Source organism: Pogonomyrmex barbatus, unplaced genomic scaffold (assembly GCF_055798465.1).
Source record: "Pogonomyrmex barbatus isolate J1 unplaced genomic scaffold, ASM5579846v1 scaffold4, whole genome shotgun sequence".
Classification (NCBI taxonomy): domain Eukaryota; kingdom Metazoa; phylum Arthropoda; class Insecta; order Hymenoptera; family Formicidae; genus Pogonomyrmex; species Pogonomyrmex barbatus.
This window is the reverse complement of record NW_028297138.1, coordinates 11,288,346-11,315,542: the sequence shown is the minus strand read 5'-3', so window position 1 is coordinate 11,315,542 and position 27,197 is coordinate 11,288,346. Positions and strand designations below refer to the sequence as shown.

The 27,197-nt window shown below is 39.1% G+C and overlaps 1 protein-coding gene across 5 annotated transcripts in view; it reads right to left on the bottom strand.

The window, feature by feature from the left end:
* Window positions 1-27,197, bottom strand: part of LOC105432994 (protein Wnt-2) — a 57,443-nt gene that overhangs the window by 644 nt on the left and 29,602 nt on the right. The window contains exons 2-8 of one of the 5 annotated variants that reach the window (XM_089080789.1): window positions 16,773-16,993; window positions 5,942-6,056; window positions 5,791-5,862; window positions 5,561-5,648; window positions 2,098-2,277; window positions 1,662-1,983; window positions 1,261-1,434 (exon numbers count right to left, since the gene is read on the bottom strand). In XM_089080789.1, the coding sequence (XP_088936915.1) occupies window positions 1,283-1,434; window positions 1,662-1,983; window positions 2,098-2,277; window positions 5,561-5,648; window positions 5,791-5,862; window positions 5,942-6,056; window positions 16,773-16,993 (1,150 nt within the window). In that variant the 3' untranslated portion in view covers window positions 1,261-1,282. Of the gene's footprint in view, window positions 1-14; window positions 1,435-1,661; window positions 1,984-2,097; window positions 2,278-5,560; window positions 5,649-5,790; window positions 5,863-5,941; window positions 6,057-16,772; window positions 16,994-27,197 lie in introns of those variants that run through there. The other 4 variants (XM_089080788.1, XM_011648045.2, XM_089080790.1 and 1 more) reach the window with 4 other exon arrangements.

Below are 27,197 nucleotides of genomic sequence, written 5' to 3'. Positions count from 1 at the left end.
CATCCACTTATATATATATATATATATATATATATATATATATATATATATATATATTCTTATATATATATATATATATATATTAAAATGATTGTACAATTATTCGAAAAGTCAGAGATGTAAACGTAAACGGTACGACTAGGGATCAAGTATTCTCTAAAGCTAGTGGTCAGGCTATGCGTAATTTATATGAGATTCGTGAATAGTACGAGATATACACAAATCTATAATGCCTTAACATGTATAAATTTGCATGTATATCGAGCAGTATTTCAGACACGTGATTCCTGCACGGAACGTTTTTGCTAAAGTATTTAGAAATTTGATTAGATACAGATTTTATCAGACTAAATATCAAAAAAATTATGTTAGACGATACTACTTAATAAAAATGCTGCAAAATTTTTTATATTCTAGCAATTAACATATCTTACGTAATTATTTTGATGATCGAACAAAATTATTTTAAGACTTGTATCTAGTCAAATTTTTAGATAATTTAACAAAGTTGTTCTTTCCGTGTATTTAAATATTCATATGTTATAATATATCATTGATTATTTGAGAAACATTATTATTATTAATTATTATCTATTATTTACGTATTGTCTGACAAAAATATAAAAGTATTGAGAGTTGAGATCTAGATTGATATTATTTATTTATTTATTTAATAGAATAATATCCGCATATTTCTGAAAGATTTGAATATGTTCTCAATGATATCATTAACATTCATTAACAATGATAACATTAATAATTTAATTATTGTATATACTTGATCGAAATAAGTTTCTTATAATTATCTGAAATGCATTTATTTCCTATAAAGTTCGATATTGCTTACTTATATTACTTGAAGTGATATTTAGACAATAAATTGAGTTTTATAAATGCATATTAAATTCAATCCTATTATTCAATCTCTAAATACAGAATAGAAAACATGGGTGAAATTCCGTAGAACGTTTTTCAACAATTGGAGTTAATATGTAGGATGACGTATCATCACGTGCTTAATATGCATATCTATTTTTATATTAGATTTTGATTCTTTCAATATCCATTGCTTAAATATCATGAGAATACATGGCCTAGACTGTTATAAGAAATTATGAAGATATTTTGACATTGACATCATCAACGAAAATAATATAATCATAAAATTCTGCTTCTTATATAATATTAACGTTTCTCGTGCATTAAATTCCTTTTGTTTAACGTTTATAATTACATGTACTATTTCGCAAATATATGTACATATCGTGCATCGATAATGGTGTTATTTGCATGTGTATTCTTCAGTACGTTCCATGCAAGTCTCGCAATGCACGCGGCAACACCAATGAAACTTGCATCTGCATTGCCACGTTCTTGTGAATTGATGCGTGTTGTAGCCACGTCCGCAGCACATTAAATCACAACCGTCAGTTCCTGAAAATGAGAAAGATGATACGTGTCGTGAACGAGAAAAGGTGAAATTTGTGAAGAATTATTATAATTATGTAATAGAACGTTTCATCATATCAACAATCGAAATACTAAAGGAAGTTATGGCAAGAATTTTAAACAGATTGAAGAAAAGAAGAAATGGATATATTTAATGACATTTGCACATTATCGATAGGGTTTTACAACTTTTGTATCATGGTTCTTTTTACCCTTGCTGGTACGATTGCAGTATCTGCCCTGCGTGCCGAGGCTACCCTGCGCCAAATCTGGCTCACAATAATTGGGAGAAGGTTGAAGAAAAACCAGCTCGCTTCTTTTTGGAATCCTCTTTAGGCTTATACTTGAACCACCGCTAACTTTCGTCCTTTTCAGGACCAAATGCGGTCTCCTGGACTTGCCAGTCTTTTTCAATAGCGGCTGCCGATTGTGCCGCGACTTGGCGAAATCGTTCGGCTTGCCCTGAGTTTTGGCATCGTTTCCCAATATGGGCACCATTTCCGGCAGCATCGAATGTGATATTGTGTCCAGTGTCTGTAAATTACGAGTCGCGTACGAGTAATTTGCATTAAATTTCGGAAGTGACAGGAACATCAAATGTTTGATTAATCGTGCCCCGCCGTTTTATTTGCGATTGACATTTACTACCTGAACTGTGGGTGGGGGAGGAGGTGTAATTGCGATGACCGGTCTAGCCCTGTAGTATTTTTTCATGAGTGCGTCGCCGATCTGACGGAAACTAGGTAACGTTCGCCAGCACGTTCTCACAGTGCAGGAACCAGATACCCCGTGACATTTGCATTCCGTTTGCAAAAGAGCCTTAACTATCTGAAAAGATGAAACGTTACAAGTAGCGTAACTTTCATAAGTCCACCTATGCAGCTTCACGAGTTTTACGAGTTTTTTTTTTCCATCCGACAACTGACATTAATGCCCAATTCCATCAACATGGATTAACTTTAATCTCGGCTCAACATACTCTTCATCTTTTTCTGATTCTAAACATTAGAAAAAGATGAAGAGCAAGTTAAATCGAGATTAAAGTAAATCTACGTTGGTGGAATCGGGCATTAATGTCGTGCTTTATACAAAAATGTGACAATGACATAATTACGCAGACGTAATTATTGTTATCGAAAAAAAGATTTAAACTTTCGAAATTTTTGTTCAACTAATTTCAGATGAAAGTGTGATATTAAAAAATGGAATTTTACTTGAATTACATATTGAGTCATTGGATTACTGAGTAGTATTGATCTATTCTGTCCAGCAGTGAAAGATCACTCTCATCTTTCATTCTATCGATTCTATAGGGTGTATGACGGAGACCAATGTAAAATCTCGAAACGCATCTATACATCATATCGAAACAGATTACAACTTACACCCGTGCGCTTGATAAAGTGTACATCGATTTGTTCCTTACATTATACACGCGTGTTCTATGCAAATTTCGAATCTACAGATGCGATCGGGGTCTTTTTGGTTTGGAGAAACGAGAACGGGAACGAGAGAATGAAAACAAAAACTTACAATGCGCCCGATGAGAATGAATGCGTCGTCCGATGCTTGAATCATCATTTTCAAACGATATGGAGATACACGTGGGTCCATTACGAAGAGATCAATGGCGTAGAGCTTTGATTGTCATAATATTATACGCAATTTAACCCGTGCGTTTTATATTTTTTTCTTATGTGCGTTTTATATTTTTTTATCATATTGAAACATATAAAAGAATTTTTATTCGTTGAATTAAAATTTAATAAAAATTTATCCATTCAATTATATAATTTTATTTCATTTTGATTGTACTTCTATTGATTTCAGATAACAATACATGATTACATCCAATCTTCTCGTAATGTTTTTAACTTCCTGCTCCTAAATTTCCCTCGTTGTCTCGTTGACTTGTTTTTCATTCAATTACGCATGCATAAAGTGAAAAATTTTATTAAACAATCATTTTGCATTTTTATTTTATGCACGTTTCATTGCAACAAAATAAGACTGTGGAAAAGCTATAGATCGAAATGCTAAGACCTAAGTTTAGCTTCGGCATACTAAGAATAAAAAGATTCGATTGTGAACATTATACCTTTCACACAGAAACGAAATGCAAGAAATGAATGCAAATGAATGCCTATCCGGATTGCTTTCTCACGCTTATGAAAAATTACAATGTTCCTCGAAAACGTTGTAATTACCGTGGGGATTTCGCCTCGCCACGCCACTGGCGCGGGAGATACACTTCGGTTAACTCGATTCGGCGATCTTAAACGGTATCTTAAACGGTTGTAATCGTATCGAATGTTCATCTGCAAAATCCTACGCACGCCCGATTCCCCCGATGGGAAACCACCTTTCATTGTGCGTCGCGGAGCGAACACGACGCGTACGCGCATGAAACTGGTTTAACATTACGAATTATTCCGGCGCACCGCGCGCGGACCTGCCACATGCACCGGCGGAGATTCAAAAAAATCCTCAAGGCATAAAATATGTGGCGCGCCGGGACGATCAACGTTAAGAATAAATCATTACCCCGCGAGTACGGGGAACACAGCCGTACGTGCGTACACGTACACTCGCGTATAACCGACCAATAGCGAGTTTTTATTGCCCGGTTGTAATAAGGGCCGATCGAGGTAGACGAAAGCTCGACGAACTTTCCCCAATTAAGGCGCACCGCCCTCGTCGCCTTCACCTCGGGCGTAATGCAATCATCTCTTACTTTCGTCCTCCGCCGATCGCCGATCTTTTCACGTGAGCGTGATAATGATGAAAAAAAGATTCTAATTCTTTTTAAAAATACGAAAGTATTACGTTCGAAAAAGAAAGTTTACTTTCAAGTCATTAAAATACTTTATTACTCGTCTACATTTTTTTAATTTCAACAGCGTATTACTTTTGATTTTGAATTTATTTAGATTTCAATATGAAATATTTATTTTATCAAAAATATTTATTTTAATAATAAGACGATTTAAATCTAAATGCTTTTTCTACTTCATTTTTTTGAAATATGAAGCTTCAATGTATTATATGAATAAACAGATGCGACTACGTTCAGATATTATGAAGTTTTTAAATTAAATAAAAAAGACTACTTTTTTCTTTCTGTCGTTCCATTTCTTTTCAATTCGACATGATATAAATCGCAATACTGTAATTAGTAATTTTTTAACGCAAAGTGAAATATGAACCTATTTTCATAGAAAAGAAACGATTGAAACATCTAGATGATAGGCAAGACGAACAGTTACGTTCGCGTGAATCGCGGAACGACGACATTGTTTTGTTCCCTATAATTGGCTTCCCACGTGGGTTATTGGGCGATAAATCAAGTTTGATAATGCCTGACTTGCATACACTTGACGCGTGATGAGTGCGCCTCATTATCGATGTTATCATCCTGTTATCCGACCTCAGATTTCCTATTACAAAACATCAACGATGCTAATACGTACATGTATACACAATCAGACGTTCCTATTCTTCATATCTTTATTTTTAACATTTCAATAATATTAACATGATACTTGCTGTATTTCTTCTTCTTTAATCTTCTCATGTAAAAATATGATTACGCGAATGAGAAAATAAATGAGCACGTTTCGTCGCAATAAAATTCCTTTATACATATATACTTTTAAAGAATGAAATATTCTTTTGAAAAAAAAAAAAAAAATGGTTATTTTTTTTCGAGGCAAATATCAAAGATGGAAAAATCTGTGCGTTTTCTTGTAAGTAACAAAAATAACGGTGCATTCGCTTTAATTGCATTATATATTTCTCACATGATACGCTGTTATATAACCTCAGAATCTCGCGTAAATATAAACGTACGATGTGATGATTGAGAAACAGCAAAGTGCCATGTCGTCATCAAACGTCAGCGAGCATAATTTTCGCACTGAACAATTTCTCTGGCAAGTAATTAGTATTGCTTCACGGCAATTATAATGTTCGTTACATAACGTTATTTTTTTGCCGATGTATATTCTATGACTCGTGACACCTCTATCCTTCATTCGCAAAAAAATTATTTATTTCATAATGTTAACAATTTTAAGGAAATAAAGACAAAAGGATTTATTGTTGCGCTTACCTTCCTTCCGGCTTTGTTATTGTGAAGATTCATCAAGCTCCGGGCGTCTCCTTCGACCTCCCTCGCATCCAGAAACCTACGCGCGAACCTAGCATTAAATTATAATATTAAAATTTATGCGTGTTTTAGCGTTCATCAGATTTTGTAACGTGTCGCAAGCGAGCGAGTTGGTGTGAGAATCGACTAAAACTGATAGCGCAAATTACGTAATTGACTATCAGCTTAATTACCTCATCCCGTACGTGACGTCGGCGCTGCAGCCACCCCACTCCCAACCGTTCGGCGGTAATTCCTTCCTCGTCCTACAAAGGCGCGATATTAATTGGTAATATAACTTAGAAATTGCGTGCCGTGCACAAACGTTCTGGAGTTTGTAACTACCTTACAGCTGGTTCGCAACCGCAAGCTGTGATGTTGCCACGGCTGCAAGCTGCGGTCACCGCGTATGTAACACCAGCCGAGCTTATCGCGTACGTGAAAGCTGCTTCTCTGCTACCTTTGAATAAATATAACGTTAAATTTTCTTTCTTTTCTGTTCTTAGAAGGATCAAATTTGTTTTCTATACAAATACAAAAAAAAAAACAAGAAAAAGAAGCTACAGATCTAAATGGTGTTTCTGATTTATTTTTAACACATAAGTAATTTTTTCCTGATTTATTTTTAACACATAAGTAATTTTTATGGAAGTAAAATTTGAAAAAATCTATTATATAATATTTAAAATTGTTTAATTATGTGTCGAAAATGTTTTCTGCGTTTATGAGTATACAATATATCTTCTTATGTTCTTCTTCTGTTTTTTTTTATATTAATATTTTGTATATAATATTATTAAAATTAATTTTTTAATTTGACTTACTAATAATTAATTCATTAAATTTTGTAGAATAAAAGCAACATAAAAATTATAACAGATATTGATGTAAACGTGACGCCCATGAAACTGTCAAACTGTCACATAAAATACGTCATACTGTCACATAAAATATTAGATATATGAATGACATTTTCGTCTTTAATATAACGATCTCCATTTCTTCCAACATGAAAAAGATCTATTTTATTTCGGCTTAAAATAAAAGAATGCACTATAAATCATGTATAAATATTACTTATAAATCCCATAAGGTTTTTTCCAGATTGATTAAGAATTCAACGACTGTGTATACGAATGCAATGTGATTTCAACTGATTTCAACTGTACTCCGAAACTCGAGACTCACGATAGAAGATTCACATTCAAGTGAATCACGCCGTTGCCTCGTCAAGTATTTCCATCACGCGAATTTACTACAACTAACCGCTCGCCATCGCACCACGCGCGCAAAGCGCGAACGCAATTAATTACCCGCGCGCGCCATGCACTCAACTCGTTTACCATGTCGAATGAATTACCGTACGTCCGTTTCCTCACTGCTCATTTTTCACCACATTATCATAGTCGACACCTACGCGCCACTCTGTCTCGAATCCGTCCGACCCGGTGTGGTGGTTTCGCGTTTCGCTCTATCGCCATCAAACTCGTCCAGCTTTAATTCGCGTGTCAGCGTTCGCCAAGACATACCGGTAATCTCCCATGCATGATTCAGTTAAAATCAAATTCATAATGCAAATCAGTTTTCACCGAGAACTTGTGAAGACCTTTGTTCTTATCTCCCACAAGTGCCAGGTAACTTCGGTTTATTTTACTTCCCGTTTAAAAATTATTATATCTAAAATTTTAGTTATGATATCTAAAATTTTGTGGTATCCAAAATTGATATCCTCAAAACTTTTGCGTTTTTTTTTTTTTTATTGGACACATTGTATTCGGACATCTCGCCAAAATTGGATAGAGATTCGATTATAATTACGAGAAGATCATTCTATGTGCGATTGCGCACAATAATACTACTTGAATCAATGTTTGTTATGCGCATAATTCACAGCCATAATTCATAGTAACCAACACGATGCGTGCTTGACCGCTGCGTTTATGTTATGAAAGGAAATAAAGTCTGCGAACGTACATCCGCATCTCGTCATTCGTTTCGGTTCTTGCGACATGAGCTTTCCGCGCGATTATCGCTGTTAAAGTCATCTTGGATGTAGATAGAGCTGTTGCTTGTCCTCGCATCAAAATCACCGATGACGTAATTAAGCCCTATGGCTGAGATACTTAAAAGCTCGGCTACATCGAGTTGCCAAGCATAAATATATAAAGTTAAGTTTAAAATTTAACTTTAACTGTATTAAATTTAGCTGTTAACTTTTAACTTTTTTTCATTCACTTATAGAAAAGATATTATTTACTTTGAAGCTTTTTTTCCGTGATACTAATTAATTGTTGGTCTACTTTTTATCAGTTATGGGTCAGAAAATAGCAACCAGAAAAATCTAAGTTTTAAAAAAATAAAGTGAACCGAGGTTAAAAAATTAATCTACATTGATAAAAATACTTGAGAGAATATAATAGCGTGGTCTCCACACGGGGATGAAAAGTTTTAATGTTACGAATGTTTATTTTTATATTACATGGCTGATTTCTTCAAATTCAGATTCAAATGAATGTTTTATTCCTTTCAAGTCTAATCCGTATATTGTTTTATTAATTGAGTATGGAGAAATATGGAGAAATTCGAGCAATTTTTAAAAATTGTTGCGTATTCAGTTTCCGAACGTCACACGCGACGAGCGAGCGGCGCTCCGGAACGCGTCGCGGGGGAAGCTGATTGTGCGCGGAGACACGAACGGACGTGTCGGTCAAAAGGTTGATGAATTTATGCTGAGCGTTTATGTCAAAAGACGGCAGTGCGGGCATCTATTTAGCGTCAGAAGACCCGGTAAGGGGTAAATTTATCGTTTCGTTGGCGTTGCCGCGTCGCGGCAGCTCCTCTCTCTCTCTCTCTCTCTCTCTCTCTCTCTCTCTCTCTCTCTCTCTCTTCTTCCCCGTTTCACCGCGCCGATGGGCGGAGAGGAAGGAGAGGTGTCCTTTCCATAAATTCATTTCAGCTGTAAAACGTGAACGCACCAAATGAGCACCGCTTCCATATTAGGGCCCGACTACTCACGGCGATACCGAAGAGTCGTTGTTCATGCCGAACGGGCAATGCGAAGTACGGCGAGAGTAGGCCTCGATCTATTTGCGACGTATACACACGCACATGTACATACATAGTTCCGTGCAAATGGGTGCGAGTATTTGTATGTCATATTATCCGTCGCACTTATTAACGTCTGAAAATATTACGGGGCAGCAAGTAAAACGAGAATGGATTATCTTCTTGCGAACGTGAAACGTAACGTTCTCGTTGAATTTATCATCGTTCAAGTGACCGCGCGATTTTTGCAGAAAAAGTCCCGAAGGAATACGATTCGTTAATATCTGAGATTTACACTCTCAACATTTCGATACGATTTTATTACTTTATTACATACATTTCGTAAATTAGAACAGAAGTGAAGGGTGATATCGTTAAGTGGCAGCGGTTTAAATGACAGAGATAAAAAGATGTGAGATCGCGTGAGGAATATCGTGATCGATCGTTATACCGGCAACCTTTTAATTTATATCATTGCATTTTAAGTGACTCGCGTAATAGCCGGGCAAAATTTATAAGCCACCGCGTCACCGAACGTGGGCGATTATTTACGATGATTGTGCGATGCGTACTCAAATTTAATAATGAGTACGTAGCCGAGCTCATCGCGACTCTTCGTTTATCGTATTCATTCATTTCTTGGCGATGGCCATTTATCGATCAAAAATACTATTAATGTTATTAAAGAGATAAATACGTTCCTTCAGCTTGAATATAAATCGCTTTTAATCGACTCACTTTATTTTGCATTATAAATTCATGATAAAAAAAATTATAATGTTTTTATTTTATTTTAAATGTCATAATTACTTAGAATATACCTATGAAGAATTTTATATCAGCGTAAAGAATGTATATTTTCAATGTCACTATTCACCTTTAGAATTTTACACATTCATGGAAAAATCATCGATCACCTATGTGATGACGAAAGTTTATAAGAAAATTAAAAAGTTATCTAGCGATAGTTTATTTTTATCGATAGTGGACAAGCAAATTGGTGCAATCCTATGTGGAATCGGACCATTCAATCGCGAAACCTTAATCGAGGCGCGAGAATCTCTCTCTCTTAATACGCCGCCAGCATTAAAACTCGCACGGAATGATCCTGACAAGGGTTAAATTTCGCATCTTACTTCTTGAACGACGGACGCAAACACATTGATAGCAGTGGATCTCAAATGGCGATGCGTCACGCATCCACCCACAAGGACTTACATTGTCCAATGGCAGCGGGCCCGTTTTTGCGGGCCGACGCTGCCGTTATTATATTTCTCCGCGATTTTATGTCTCGTGAGTCGATCTTATTAAAGATAACGAGCCCGATCGTATCGTGCCGTGCAATAAAGTATTTCGCGTGTATCTGTGCGATATTACCGCGCCACCGAGGTGATATCCTGACTCATTATTTGTCTCGCGATGAAAGGCGGAAAATGATTTGATTCTCTGAATTGGAAAGACACATCTGTTCGCTTGTTTCGAAACGTACGAAATAAGATTTCCTCAGCGCAATGCAAATTTCACGTTGTGAATGTAACTTTAATAACTTGTTTATTCAAATCTCTTTTTCATATGACAGTGTATCAAACAGACTTGATAATATATAATATTTTATAAAATTGAAAGACGTATATGCGATACGAAATACGTTTGCATTCAAATATATATCTCGTTTGCGAACATTGTTAATTAATAAATAAAAATTAATTAATAAAGCGATCAAGATTAATCGACGGTTTTAATTACCTTTTTTATTTTCTGACTTTTTTTTTGACAAGGGATTTGAATCAAACCGAAACCGAAACCAATAACCATACCACATAAACTACTTTTTAGTTAAGCCGAAATCGTAAACTTGTATTAAAATTCTGAAAAGTTTATTGGTTATTAAATTATTTTTTTTTTTATTTTTTTAGACCGAACCGTAATTGAAATGGAGCTGAAATATCATTTTAATATGAGTTCCCGGTTTTAACTCTTTACGCGAACGAGATGTATACAAGATGTACCGTGAACTCTCAGTGGGTGGACGATGAGAGAGTTACCACCTTGGTGAACGAACGTGTACCGGCCACCATCGGCGGTGTTTCCTTCGTGTACCCTTCTTATGTCGGACGAGATCTTTATTTCGTCGTGAGAAAAATTTGTTCGCCCGCTCGTGCGAACGTGTATTTATGTACGTATATATGTACGTAGATACATGTGGAGCGTGCTTTCTCTTGGGCTTTATCTCTTTTTTTCTCTCGCTCGTCGTGTCGAGGTTAAAAGTTCGCGTGTCCACGTCTCCCTCGTGTGTGCCTCGTGACTGTTGTGTATGGCGAATCCTTATGCAGCCTCCTCCTTAAAGTACCCACACGGTCATGGTGCCATGTCCCAGCGACCGCTTTGCGATTATCCGTACAAAATTATAGTTTTTATTTAAAGTATAAATTAATTTACTAATTCGGATTTGTCTTACTAGATAATTTAATTTATTAATTTAATTTAAATTAATCTCTCCAGTTTTAATTTTAATTTTGAGACTTGTGATGGCTGGATTTGAGAAGATAATATTCTGCATTTAATAAAAATTTTATATGATGTACTTTTTTTTAGATTGTGAACGCGCTACTGAGAAGAATGGCTTTAGACTTTTTTATAAATTATTATTTGTTATCCAAACTATCCATTATTTGCTGCCAACTGCATTTTCGTTAATTTTCTCAATGCTGTCTAATATATTTAAGAAAATGCATGTATATGAGGGAAGAGAGGTGAAGAGAGGAGGAAAGAAGTGCCAAATTATTCATGAGACATAACTACGTGATGATAGTGTGTGAGGTGGAATATTTTAGAGCCCGTGCTTTCTCTCTCGCTCGTGATGGCATAAAAGTAATGCACGCAAGCAGAACGTTTCTCTCCTTTCGTGTCACGACGAATGAACCGAGACAGGACAAAAGGCATCACGTTTCGCCTCTCTTTGCGACAGGTAAGAGCGTGGTGCCAACTCTTATTGCCGTGTAGCCGTCCTTTTATAATTCGAAACGACTCGCCCGTACCGGTTCAATGAATAATCATCGCTCAATCATCATAAAGCGCTGCCGAGTGGCTGGATTAAAATAGCGTGATCATCTTTTTGTGTGATCGACAAAAAGATTCGTGGTACTGACTTTAACTGTGTAAGCCGTTTACATTTTTCAAATTGATGAAATTAGCATGACGATTAATTTGACAAAAAAAAAAAAAAAAAAGAAATATGACAAGCAATTAACAACTTCTGATATGAAGAAAAGAAAAGTAAGATACGGATTTAATAAGTTCTCCGCTTGATATTCCGTTTGATCTGAATCAAGCATTTGGAAATTGAGATCAAAAGAAAAAAAAAATTTTCTCTCCAAGTAAAATTGAGTATAGAAAATAGCAATGAATTTAACAGTTGATTATCGCGAGGGAGTTAGGCAGACGATTTATCACGACGGAGTTAAGGGTTGAAAAATTCTTTTCGCTTCGAAGCTGCAGACTCGCGCATAGAATTACTCACGCGTGACAAATGCGAACGAGGTATCATCACGCTTGTTATTACAAACCGCACGAAACTCGCGAAGATCGAGCACTTATTATCGGAGGAATGGAAAAAAAATAATCTTACAACCACCTCTCTCTCTCTCTCTCTTCGAGCGTTTTCTGGGAAGGTACTTATCGTATACCGTTCTCGATGGCTGGTTACATCTTAATAAGAAGGGCAGCAGCGACAATCTGTGCGAGTTCATCGCCTTGCTCTCTCTCTGTCTTTTTTCCTCCCTTCGTCTCTCCCCTTCTCTTTCACTCTCTCGCTCTTTCTCTCTCTTTCAACTCACTCTCTCTTTCAACTCGCACATCATTATTAATGGCCCTGGTCGACTCGTTGGCGATTTTCGCAGAGGCACTTGTCCACAGCAGCGGCCAAGAAGGGAAAAGAGATACGCGCCGGCGATATATTAATTTATTAACTAGTTTATTTTTATACGGGGTTTAAAGAGGCCTTATATCCACAGACGGTGAGAGCCCCTGGGGACTCGAGAGCGAGCACCCCAGCGTACCGGTCCATAACTCAATCCATACCGGGATCCGCCGTGCCGGTTGCCGCTGGCACTTTTCTACACTAAAATACGCTGAATTATATCGATCCCGTTCGTCATCCCGCCGTATCTTCGCTCTCTCGCCTTCGGCAGGTAAATCAACGCCGAGCACTAGATCGGATAATAGCGAGTAATGGGGTGGGGACGACTCTCATTTAGTCGCGCATAGAAATTCATCTCGCATCTTTCTACAAGATAGCATCCGATAGCATCCCAGCAATGACCATTGCAAAATACATTTACGAGCGAAATTGCTCCGACGACAGCGAATATTATATCGCGGCGTCTTTTAAAAGAATTTAATCTAAACATCTAATCGCGCAATCGATCGCAATTATTGTGATTATTTAAACAATACGTAATTCCCTTCAAATGAATACCAATTCCGCGAATGTAGAATGAAGAAGAGATCTTATCTTACCAGAAATGCCGCGGCAACAAGGTATCGACTATAAATTCCCGAGAGTGACTTCTCTCCCGATTGCTTCCTGTATAGATACGCGCGCGCTTATCTAATCTAACTAGATAAGCGAGTATTCTTCGGGACGGGGTGTAAAAATAAGATTGACTTCGATTTTCGAACATCTTTTCGTCCTTCTGTTCAAGGTAAAGAGGGGAATCGTCGCGCCGTCGTTATCTTGTTATGTACGCGCGTACGTATGTCGGATCCGGTGTGCGTGCGCCATTTCGCACGGTCATCAGCGCGATATAGCTCAATATGAGTATACATCGACGCGGAACAGAAGAATGAATGCGTCGACTGTGTGCACCAGGGGAGGAACCGCAGGCCGGCAGGCAGGCATGTAAGCAGGTAGGCAGGCAGGCAGGCAGGCAGGCAGGCAGGCGAGCGAGCAGGCAGGTAAAGACAGGTAAAGGCAGGTAGACGCAGGTAGGTAGGTGTGTCCATGCCAGAGCGCCGAGTGTGGGCCAGTCCAGTTATTTGAGACGGATAAGAACTCGGTAAAAAGAGAGAGAGAGAGAGAGAGAGAGAGAGAGAGAGAAAGGAATAAAAAAAAAGCGCGTACAAGCGCGAGTGCGGAGAGCGGATATAAGTGTACGGAAGGACGAGGGCGGGAGGGGAAGGTGCAACAGAAATTGATAGGACGCTACATTAATGTGGTATCTTCGCCCGATGGGTGTGTTATCCAAGGGTTGATAGAGAGGCAGAGGAGGACGCGTTCGGTGTTTCTCGCGCGAGCACCAAGTCTCCCTCGCGCTCTCTTTGTCACTCGAGCCTTATTCCCCTTCGCTTATCGCTCGTTTGCTGTGCTGTCCGAATTACCTTGTCGCGCGCGGGATAATATTAGCCCTCTGGCGAACGGCATGTATCCGCATGGAGTCACTCGCTAATAAGGGTGATAACGTGACGAAACGACTCGGCGCGATTTTTGGAAGATCGCAATAGATGGCTGAGAGGATCAATTCTTTATTATCGGAGGAGTAAATGAGAGGAAAAAAAAGGAGACAAAACAAAGAGAGAGAGAGAGAGAGAGAGAGAGAGAGAGAGAGAGAGAAACGAGCGGAATCCGTACGTAATTTCTCGCGATGACATCGGTGGGTCAAGAACGTCGTCCTGTTCTCGCTTAAATTTACGAACGGATAATGTATGGTCCATCGTCCACGTAATGGATCTCTTAATTATGTCGTTTCATTTAAACGATTAGACGATCGCCGCCCACGTTTTCTCGGATCTCGAAAAAAAAGGTCTCTCTTAAGTAAATCTGCCTAATTTATGAAAATGTATTCACCACGAATACCATTCGAGTGGGCAGCGGAGTCTTGGATCGGCTGCGAGTAGCGTCGCGGCTTCTGTAACGAGTTTTCGGATCGACAGGGATCAATGCGCTCAATTATATTCAATTACGATCGTATTTATTATATCGCTTGACACGCAAGACACGCGATTATACGGATTATCGGCGGTGACAAAACGGCATGAGTTTATGTATAGCTCGGAGATATTGGAACCCCGCGTTTATCATCGTATTCTTCTTCCACGATGCACATAAATCAAAATTATTTTCAAAGATCCTTATGCTTTGAGTACACAATTACTAAACATTTATTTTATTCGTTTATGACTATTTTTTTTAATAAAAATTCCATAGCTTGTGAGTTTGATAATTCCGATTGGTGCGGCTTCAACAAATAAAGCGTATAAGTAATCGCACTTTGTTTCATTCGCCATTACTCCACTTTTGCACTTATGCATATTCGCAGATTATATAGAGCGCATAATACGAACGTTTTAAGAGCGGGGAAATATTTTAAAGCGTATATCTCGCTGCATTTAACTTTAGCATGTCGAGCGGCCCCGTTAATTTCACTAATTAAGTTAGCAGCCGACCGCCCTGCCTGTTCCATCTCGCATCCTCTCTTCCACTGTCTCTTATAAACGTTATTTATACTTTTTTGCGTATTAATTTCTGGCCTTCTTATTTCTCGCCCGACTTCCTCGATGCCGCCGCTTATTTTCCTTCTCCGCTTCGCGTCCATGTCACCGTAAATGTTTTCGCTCTTTCAAAAAACATTCCACATAGATTTTCTTCGATTTTACAGCCTACAATGTTTTCGATTTACAAATGCCACCGCGGAGAAAATTTTAATAAATGCATAAAAATTCCGCACTTCCTTCTGAAGTTGGGTAGACTTGAATAAAAATGTAATAGTCATCACTAAATTCATAACTAGTTGGCGTTACGTCGCACGTTAACGTACGTATTCGTGACGTATGCAAATACGTATGCTACGATCATAATATTCTCTTCCAATCTCTCTTGTGGGATTTTACGATGCATTATATGTACGTTTTATTCAGCGTGGAATTCCAGAAGTCACCCGCGAGCTTCTCGATGATGACGAACGAGCCTCGTACAATGGCAACAGGATGACGGGTAACAAAGTACGAACATCTCGTTGCGCGTTGTAAATCACATCGTGTTTATCGAGCTTCTTTGACTCTTCCACCTCGGCGGTTTAATCCATTCGGTTAATCATGAGAAATCGCCGACTTGCGCCACTGCGAAGCGCTGCTATATCTACGTTGCTATATCTACTGTTCTTTGTATACAGGATGTTTCACATCCAAGATTCTTTATTAGAAATGGGAGAAAAGGATACGAAAAATATTTTCAGTTTCAGAGAAATTATGATTGCACTTAGATTTTTTTCTAAATACAATTTTTTTTCTCAATTATATCTTCCTTTCGTCCGTAAAATGTCTAAAAGATTCACGAGCTCCGATCTCGAGATGCAACGCGCTATATATAACTAAGGAGGTCCCCAACGTGGGACATTTATCCCCTCGACTCGCGTTTATAGTTTTTAATGCCGAGATGACAAATATATCGTATTTAACGATATTTTTGGATCACACATCAGCTTCCGCTCACAGGACTAGGGATTATCCTGTCTTCAAAAAATATCGCTCTCGCCGTTTGTCATCGTGCCGACTTGCCACCACGACGCGCAGCGTGTCGTTTGATATTAAGTCGCTTCTTTGACCACCAAAACTTAAGAAGCGAATAAGGATGCCTGCCATTTATCAAGAGTATCTTTAAATAATTACACGTTATACCTCGTGAGAGATATAACTCTTTTCGCTTTTTTTGGCTGGCAAATGACAGTTTGATTAAACAAGTTTTTTAATTTTCTTTTTTTACTGGAATTCAGGACTGTCCAGTGTAGCAAAAATCAATTTTGAGAAATCTTTTTTATCTTGCAAATTTGAAAAGAAAAAGAATACGAAGAAGAATAAGTCTATAAGAATCTATAGGAAAAAAAATTATTAATATTACAAGTGCGAGCATCTAATAGGAATTCATGGCGATGTTTCTTTAACAAACTTTTATCTTTTATCTACTTATCACAAGTATTTCCCATTGATTTCGAACGTCAACTACACAGTTTCGTCTCGCTAATCGCCATTCCACACAGGCAAGGAAGCCTTTCGCCCGCGCAAAAACGCAAGGAGCGTAAGCGCGTACGCGGCGCAATAAATACGGCGAGCGCCAATTCGACGGAACAATTCTTACCCACTACCACCACATGGCCGAAGACCTGGTCGTTGGACACGTGGGAACAATTCCAACGGTGGTGACGGAACTGGTGCCGGCACTCGCGCAGACCCAGCGCGGCGCCCTCGCCCACCGCCGGCATCGCGTGCGGCGCTTTTCTGCACTGCTCGCGCTGACTTTTCGCCAGTCCAGGGATGCGGCCGCAGACAGCCGCGCCGACCACCACCGCGCCGACCACCCTGGAAGAAAATCCATCACGTAACGTAAAATCTTAGTGAAAGAAGAGAGGTAAACGTTAGGTCAAATTACACAGAAATAAATTAATCAAGAAAAATGTTCTATATAAGCAAAAAATATTAATCTTCTTGACAAATTTTTCTTTTATTTAATTGAATTCGTATATGCAAGTATTACTTTTGTTTAACTTCAGATTAAAAATTTTCTTAAAAAATTATAATATTCTTGCTTACATATATAGAGAACATATAATCTTGATTTAAGACTAATTTTATTCTGTGTAGATGAAAAAATTTTCTAAAGTGTCCTTATAAATATCAATTGATCGATAATTGTTTCATATTTAATATTGTCAGAGATTTATATTAAACGATGAAACGATATGTGGGCTGCATAGGGCAATCTATATTAAAAAGTTTTTGAATAAGATAATAGAAATATAAAAACTTCGCAATCATCTTATCCTTGTTTCGACTTTTTGACGAGTAAATTGTAAACAGAGTGGTTAACAGGTGCTAAAACCGATCCGATGACAAGCCGAAACTTGATATCCTCAGTCTCCCGCTGGTTCATTGCATAATTTATATCCCATAGCGCAAGCGTCTTTCTCAAGCGAGCGAAGTTATTATTATTTCTAATTTTCTTCTTTTAAAAGAGGAGAGAAGAATAATAAGAAGAATAGAAACACGGATATACCATATCACTTTAAAGTGACTTGTAAAATCGCACGGTTCATCCATCACTCCAAGGAAGCTATAAATATATCCCTCATTACGAACCACTTACGATTCTGTTATTCCTTCCCGATCAGCAATGAAATATTAAGGCGCTCCGGCGTACTCGAGGGTGAGTTATCAAGTACACGGTCGGGGGTGAGGCAAGAGAGTATCGGGCTACAGTGAGGATAGTGGAGGAGATGCTGTAGGACCGGGCAGGTTGAAATTCTGAGAAGCATGAAATTGCGACGATTACGCCACGTCCCCAGGGCGAGAGATATTTGCATTGGAATGCATCGTTGCGCCGGGGCTCTCTCGCGTAGCGCCGAATCTCTCCCCCCCCCCCCGTAGCCCATGTGGTGGGACAATTTATATAGGACGTCCTGACGACGAAGCCGAGAGGAGGAGAAGGGGCGATGGCGTGCCGCCGCGAAAACGAGCCGGTCCCTCCGAAATCGCCCGGAGGGACTTCACTCCTCGTCACGTCGCTTTCGCGGGGCATAAACGAGAGAGACGTTGACGTGAGGGGTCCCGTCATCGTCCCCTCCGAAGATTTGGCATGCGCATCCGTGCGTTTCTCGTTGACGGGAAGATGCAATCGCGCGAGGATGCCTGCCGAGACGAAGAAAAAGAACGGCGGGAGAATGTTTCACGTCATTTCTCATAATAAATGTGAGACAGTGAGAACGGGCTTCTTCCTGTCCCGTGCACCTCCCTTAGTCCCAGTTACATTGTGACAATGGTCGCGGCCAATGTTAAATTAAGCAAAAAATTAATTAGACAAGCGAACGATTTGCAGAAAAATCTGGATGGTTGCAGAAAAAGGCGGTAACGTTAAATGTTAGCGGTTACGTTCTCCTTAATTACGTGCTCGCTACGTCACTCGTTAGCCTTAATTAAACGCGAGTTGCACCATGACGATGCCTCGCAGGCATGTCACGGACGGGCAGGTTGATAGCGGTTACTCATTTGTCTTCATTGCTCGTTACTTAGTTAGGATGTACTTTATTATCGATTATGTTCACGTCGTCTGATGAATTGTTATGGCGCTCTTATCTTTTAACAACGGAGGAAAACAGATGACTATTTTATGTCTCCTATATATCTCAATTTTTATAACATTTTACATGTTTAATTGGTTCATTATAATTATATATCGGATATCCAAGAAAGTTCAAGTAATTTCCAGCTTTCAAAAAATTTTGAGAAAATTTTACCAAAAAAATAAAATAAATAAAAAGATTTAAAATGAATTTATTTGAGGTAACTTTGAGACATGACAAGGAAATTATTTTGAAGAATTTACATTTCATAAATAAAAATAAAATAAAAAATTAAATTTTGTAAACATGTTTTCAATCGAATTTGCGTCGGAGATCTGCCGAGAAAGCGTTGGACCTTTCCAAAATTTCGTCCCTCGTATTATTATATTAATTAAATTATATTGAACGTTGAGAACTACTTTTGAAAGGTTTATGTACCTGTGTCTTTAGTATGATGATCGGGTAAAAGAGAACAACGGACTCGCGTACTTGTGCTCAGCAGCAATCCACACGTAGTCATTAGAGCATAATGTATAACATTACGCCCGTCTCATATGGAGGCTAATGGTGTGCTATTTGCAACAGGGTACCACAGCACCGTTCGCCATCGACCGTTAAAGTCGCTGTCAGGACAGTTTCAATTATGAACCGCTTATCTTAATTCTTACAAGTTTTCATGAAACGTTATTTTTATAATCTGATGAAACTTAAATTTTCTGAAACGATGCGCGTTTACAATATGGAAGGGAAAAAAATTATGACGTCACGATAATCTTAATTGGGCGGGAGGCCCAATTTTCATCACGGATTCGAATAATAACAACTTGTCTTTATTGCGATCAAATAATTGACGCGCTTATTATCGTGAGCAATTGCCGTGATACGTGTCCCAGATTATTTAGCATTGCTCAATTTAACCCGTGACTTCGGGCGTTTGCGAGAATCACGGGGAAACGGGGAATGCAAATTCCTGGAAAATGGTGAAAAATCGAGGGAAAATAATCAAGCTCGTGTAACATTCTGTGTAATAAGGCGTCGATAAGCCGTCGTTAAAATATCTTCGTCGATACCTGTATATAGAGAGATCACGAGATTTTATCTTTTCCAGGGAAAATTGTATCAATCAATAGCAGCAAAGAGCCCATTATTAGTTTCATATATGGCACTCCCTCAGGACTAATTTTCGAGTAAGAAATGTCGAACTCCTTCGCATTCGCGTGCTCGTTTGCAAATAATATATAATTTAAAATGCAGTGCAATCCTCTTTTACAAGCACACTAACTCCAATCGCTCCAATCTGATTTCAGTCCCGGCGTACTAGTCGATTTTATATTGCACGTCTCAATTTCTCGTTGCCAGCATTTTTCGATAGGATGAATCACGATCCACTGATTCATCTATGCGGTCACATTTTTTTAGAGCAACCTTCGTGCGGTTAGCCACAGAAGTCAGGTCCTCGTATCATGAAGATCCTTCCTAGATGATATCAGCGCACAAGGAAACTTAGTGTTGCATATTATTAAATTATTCAAATAGATGAAAATTAATAACTCCAAAATAGTCCAAAATGATAAAAAATATACTCATAATGCAAATTTTGATCTGAAAATTGTTTTTTTTTTTTTTTACTCTTGGAGATCGGTTTGACATAAATCCCCCAAATAGCGGTGTTAAGTAGCGTCTGTTAATGCTGTCCTGCATGCTACATTATGGAGATTGACATAGAAAGATGCACTGGTAAAGATAAGAGAATATCAGTAGTGCACGTCTTGGCGCTTCGATGATATCTCGATAACGTATGACACTGCGGGGGTTCCGCAGTCGAAGAATCTCGGCTGTATAATGCGACGGCGCGTCGCTGCGTTTCCTCGAATAACTGTAAATCTTCATAATACCTTGTGCGATGATATCAAAGATGCCATCTGCAAAATGCTCGACCGGTACAGAAACGGAAACAGCAGAGCTGGGAGGGGATCTCGCTAGTTTTATTAAAAAATTATTTGACATCTCGACATTTCAAAGTTCAAACGTCAAGAAAGAAAGAAAGGAATGAGAGAGAAAAGGAATTTTAAATTAAAAAAATTAATAAAAATCTTATTTCGTAAAATATAAAAGGAAAGTATCTTTGGTTATCACGTTGTATAAAAATGTATCGAGTGCAAATTTTTCAAGTAATGTGCTAATTATGAAAATAATAGGCACATCTAATCTTTTCAAGTTTCACTTACGAGGGGATATCGCGCACAGCGTGGATAAGTGCCATTTCTTTTTCTTCTTCTTTCTCTCTCTGTTTTTACGTGATCAATTATCTTCATCGCAGGGTATACTTAGAAGAAGGGAGGAATGCGAGAGCAGTAGCAAACGTAATAATTACTGAAATTAGTATATGCGTGTGTATATCTCAAAATTTGGATATAGCAAACTCGGCTTAATTAATGCGATTTTTTATTATCCATACGTTTTTAGATATTTAATGATAATTATGCTAGTAAATAAAGCGAGAGTGTTACGATGTATTCACAATATGCTTTAACGATAAAATCAACAGGTCTCGTAGTAAAAGTAGTAAAAGATTTATGACTACTTGACACTCATCGTGCCGCGAATATCAGTTTAATAGCGTGGAGTTATTAAAATATCATAGTTTTTTAATTATTAATTTTACTACTGTTGCTTTGATAAATGTCCCGGGATATTTAACAACGAGAGAGATAACGTGACTTCCTTAAAGTACAAAGTTAATATTCTTATCATTATATTTCTCTGGATTTTGCATTACCTCGATTCGCCCATCTTTATCTGTCATCACGAGTATTAAAAGAAGAAAAATTCTTCGTAAATAGCACCTCACTAGCTTCGACTTAACACGTTTCTCCGAGTCTTTCATTGAACGTATCAGCAATGAGATCCACGCATCGTCCCCTTATCTAGCCCGTAGATTCACGACTCGCGATTGTAAATTCGAGATAAAGTGAAATCTTTTCCCGGTCGCGACGCGTTTAACTCCGTGTACGAGAATGTGGACAATGCATCGTACGTAACAAGATTAATCACCTAAGAAAATTCATTTTAACCTATTTCCATTTTAAATCAATTTTTTTCTTTTCTCCCCTTTTATGACGCTCGTCGACCTGAATTCGAAATTCACCGAGTCGCTTGAAAAATCTCCATACGTGCTTTCTTAACTCGAGAGAGAATGTTGCAACGCTACGTCATTGATTGTCATTCTGACGGAATTCATTCAACTTCGTGCCCGAGAAGGAGCATGTTCGCCATTGTTGCTTTGTCCGTCAGTGTCAAAGTCTCGAGATATGGACCGCCGTGTGAGTCCGGAGGGATCCACAATGTGATGGACGCTTATCCGACATCAAATCTTTGAAACACTTTTTTATGGAGACACCTCGGCCGGCGGGATGCTAGTTCGACGCGCAACGCACTCTCCGAGTTCCTTCACCGACAAGATTTCAACTCGACGGTCCATGGCGAATGGGTTTCGAGTACTCGATACGCCGTGACTAATCGAAAATGCTGGAGGAGTATCTGCAGGGGCGGATTTATGTTTTCTCCTACTCCGTTCGCTCAATGAAATCTCTAATAAAATATATCTAGAACAGACTGACATGTGATCTTTTCCTTATTACGAGAATGAATTAGAGAGATGTCAAACAAACGTCTTTTTCATCTCTTTATTATTTTTATCTGCCATGTGATTTTTTTTTTTTTATTGAGAGAGAGGGAGATGTACTAGTTAATTTTAAAATTCACAGTCTCGTGGTCTTTTGATATTATATATTAAATACGTTCCTGTGCGTTCGCCGACACGTTGGGATAGGTCTGACTCGTCTCTCGTTGCACAACAATGGTGCCCGCCACGACGGTATTCAGAATGCTTTCGCTCTGGTTACGATGACTACTTCGTCGAGATTCGATACGCCCATTCTCGTTCTTACTACGGAATTAAACGCGCCTCAGGGACGTGACTCACAATGTTACCGGATCGACCTACGATCCCGATAGAGTGATTCCCCTTGGCTCGAAGAATCGAGTCATCGGCGAATCATCGATAATCGCCTCTTGATAGATGCGTAATTTGCCCGTGTAAACCCAATCTTTTTTCATTACACATGCGGCGATGCAAAAAAAAAAAAAAAAGAAAGAAAAGAAAATCTTTTTGCCGTGGTGAGATTGCAGATTGTAAAAATCAATTTGGCACTTAGCTGGCTGTAATTGTCCGTTCGCCAAAATCGTTGAATCCTTTATAAGATGCAAAGCGCGACTTCCTCTTAATCGTCCCGCATCGCGACGGCTCAACTTATCTCAGCATCACTTTACCGCTCCCCACGACCGCTTCCCTATCCTTAAACCGGACAAGCACTTATCTTAATACGTCGATTTAGCCGCCATATTTCATCGTGTCGATCGCACTTAGCGGCGATTCGTTCGTTTATCGACTTCGGTCTTCTCGTGAGATGCCTCTCGCGATAATTTACGGCGTTCGTATCTGGGAAAGTGAAGAGGGAGGGAGCGGGAAACGTATTCGTGACGACTCGTCCCGATAGCCGTAATTAGCGGAGATCGCGCTTTTCCGATAAAATTACATCGATTCGCACTGAGCTGTGTTCCATTCCGCGGGCCGATAAGTCGGCGAATACGGCGGCTTGATCGCCGCCGGCTCGGCTCGCCATTCAACGTACGCGCGATACGCATAGATAAGAATTAAAGGTCCTACCAAGTCGCTCGCCGTGAGTGCGTGGGCCAGGGTGTTCGAGTTGCGTGTGTTATTTTATGGTCAACACGCTAAGCAGGTACACGCTTATACACGCGCGACGAATTGCACCGCTACGTATCCAATTCCTGTATTTACAGCTTATTGAATCCTCCGGATTTCCCGCATTCGCCTAGCTCGTGCGACTGGCTGAACGAACTAATGTAATATAATAGCCGATAACACAAATCGACAAAAATTCAATTCGCTTTTTTTAAACTAAAAAAGAAGAGTTCCCTGTAGCTCTGATGATTCGGAGGACGATTTTGATTTTTTTTTTTGTTTTTGGAAATATTAATTATTACATAGCTTGTTATTCCGACGGATGATTCTCGTGATGTCTGCCTCGCGATGACTACCGTACGCATGTCACGTCTGTCGTTGAAATAAATACGTAATACTTTTGGCGCGTGTCTCTTCGGCGCTGTCTTGAATTCCGGCGTTCCAATGTCGTTTCATTCCGCGCGATGTCACGCTCCGAGCGACGCGTGTACGATGCGTCGCGTAGGTTGCCCGATGCACATGAAGAATCACAGACACAATCACCTTCCTATTAGCATTGAATACGAATCAAATTAACCCTACGATAGCAAATTCTTTTGGGTACAAAAGGGCGAGAGCGAAATACTATTTTTTTTTTTTCTTCACGTAGCGAAACGGCATAGTATCGTCGTAGTATCGAACGTGTTCCCACAAATCACGACGTGTAAAGCTGAGAAAACTTTCTTCATAACTTTTGCTTCTTCCCTCTTGATTTTTATATCTCTTGCGCAAATAATATCTCATATTGCGTCTCGTTCCTTCAATTGCAATTTTTATTTCTTTTTTTCGCATGTACACGTACACTGTTGAACTTTGTCCATGGTTATTTCTATCTTGCACCCTGCGTAATACGATTCCCGACACGCCAATTACATCAGCGTGGTGATCTCGATCGAACGTCACGACTCCTCGCTAATTGCACTCTTGATGTGGTCTTGTTAATCGAGTTTTTTTTTTAATTAGCTGCTCCTATTTGTTCAATTGAAATCCAGAAGAGTTATCATAATTGTTATATTAATATAATATTGTTGTATATATATATATATATATATATATATATATATATAAAAATTGCTTATATAGTTAAAATTTAATGATTTTTAATAATTACATCTTTCAATTGCAATCATGTATATTTCTAAATTAAAATTAATATAAAAAATTCCAAGACATCAAGATCGAGGTAGTTTATTTAAGTTATAGAGGAACCTTTCGTCCTAATGGTCCCGTTTTCCCTTTCTCACCTTTAAACGATGCCTGTCGTCGAAAAATTTCCCACTGTGCAAGATGCGAGAAACCTGGTCGAAAATTGTGTTCGCGCTATCGGGCACTCATGTTGTTACCTCGAAGTTATTGCTGGATACAATCCGTATGGGTTTAACTGATTCTAGGAGGCAAGGGAGGCGCTTATACTTAACGAAGCTAATTAAAAGGATCTATCGGCGGACTCGAAGGGTGAGAGATAAGATCGGCGTTGACGCCACGGTGAGAAACGTCGCCGTCGGCACCACGGCGACCTTTCTTAAGATAGGGGTGAGAAATTTTGCGGCGTCTCTCATAAATCCTGTCTCGCGGGTCGGTGGTACGAGATATCGATGGAACGATGTATACATTGTATCACACTTATCTGCAATGATAATCCGAAAATAATACGATTCGATTGATAATTCTAGTTTAGATTGTTTATTTATATTATTTTCTAATTTCTAGCTCTAGTTTGCAAAATTAAATAGAAATTTTCTATTTTTTCATGCCGAACCTAACGTCTGTATTATAAAATAAAGTGGTAAGTTTGGACAAAGAGGAGAAGATGCAAGAGTCAGCTAGTGAAAAAAGGAGCGATTTACATAATTTCGCGATATTATCTGAGGATATCTGCCTCGGTTCCTCCGTGAAGCGATCCACGCGGATTCCCACGCGCGCAGTGCAGAGCTCGTCCAATTTCGAAATTTCGGGGCCGGCCGGGTTAAATGTTAACATGGGAATTATGCTAATCGTCGAGGTACCCTCGCCATTGGGACATTCGTCATCCGCCGCAGTTTTCTGGCCGCTTTTTGCGGTACGTACGGCTTATACGGCCGTCGCCGTGCGTATGGAGGTGGTCCAGAAAGAGAGACGTATTTGAAAGTCTAATTTTTTTACGATTTTCATGCCCGAGAGAGATCGCAGTTCTCCTCCCATAAAGCCATTTCGTCTGTTTCGCTTAGCCTTTGTTTTTACCCTCGGTTGCTGCACGCATGCCGAATTCTCTTTCTACTCCGCTCCGTTATTTCGCATGAAGAGTAGAGATAAATAATTTTTATGAGTAAGATTAAAATTTTCATACAAGTTCTGCGTATGTACAAAGTCAAGAGTTATTTATATAGAATTACATCCCATCATAGTAATAATGATATATACATAATTGTTACTTTTTCATAGTGTTACCAAACTCTGTTTAGATATTTTAAATGAGATTAGCGTTATCTTTTAAAGCAACGTAAATGCGAATGTATGCAAATTAATGTCTTCAGATATTTACTTCCATTGGAAAATCTATGCGCGCGGAGAGGCGATGTGGGAAAAATTCACTCCCACGTAACATTTACTACGCAGCGGACGGTATCCCGCGCGAGCGATCACCGGAAATTCATAACTTAGCATCAGGCCGACGAAAGAGGGTTAATCAGCAAAAATACGAGACGAGCTTTGTCGCGGCGAAGGCGCTGGGGAACGCGGGCGTGTTAGCTGAAATATAATTTTGCGTGGATTAGCGTGGGATTGTAAATTCGCGCTTGGAAATCGCGCGCGCGCGCGACGCAACCTGGTCACCGATGGTGACCATAATGACACGCACACCACGCCCCTAAAAACCGATGAATCTGACATTTGACCTACGGGCAGAAACGTGGAGGGACTCGCGCTCTCACGCGTTTCCTCTCCCTGATATGCAATCGACCGCCAAGTAACTTCGTTTCATCTTTTTTTTTTTTTTTTTTCTTCTTTTCCTCCTCAAACGGGAATATACGCCTTCATTGCAAATTGAAATTCTCCGCCTAGACAGATTCTACTTTTGTCGCCGTAGGAACCAGTTTGGAACTTTGTAATTCATACGTTTGCGAGTGATATATGTAACGTTTCAGCGAATCGTGCCCGCTTATTTCACGACGAGGTCGGCCTTGCGAAGTTGCGCGATAAATTGGTGGACGATTATAACGGAATGCCATATCCCGACGAGATATTCGAGAGCTATTCAATTTGAAGTAATTTATCAAAAATAAGATTCAAACGGCGCGCAAAGATTGGTGATTGATTATCTGTCATTAAAAAAAAAAGGATACATAGAAACAACAGTCCATTACGCCAACTTTTCGAATCACTGCTATCCCTGGCATCGAATCTCGATCGATTATCGCAACCCTCGGCGAGAACAGCTTTGCATCAGCTTGCAGTAAATACTGTTTAAAAAACATTTGCATGCTTGTATGTAGAGAGAAGAGAGAGAGAGAGAGAGAGAGAGAGAGAGAGAGAGAGAGAGAGGGAGAGAGAGAGAGAGAGAGAAGGAGAAGAAGGACTCGAGGTGTGCAGCAAGTGTGTCCCTCTCCGCGGTGGGCGTTTCTTCCGATGATCAGAGTGGGAGAGGGTGGGTGGAGAAGGACAT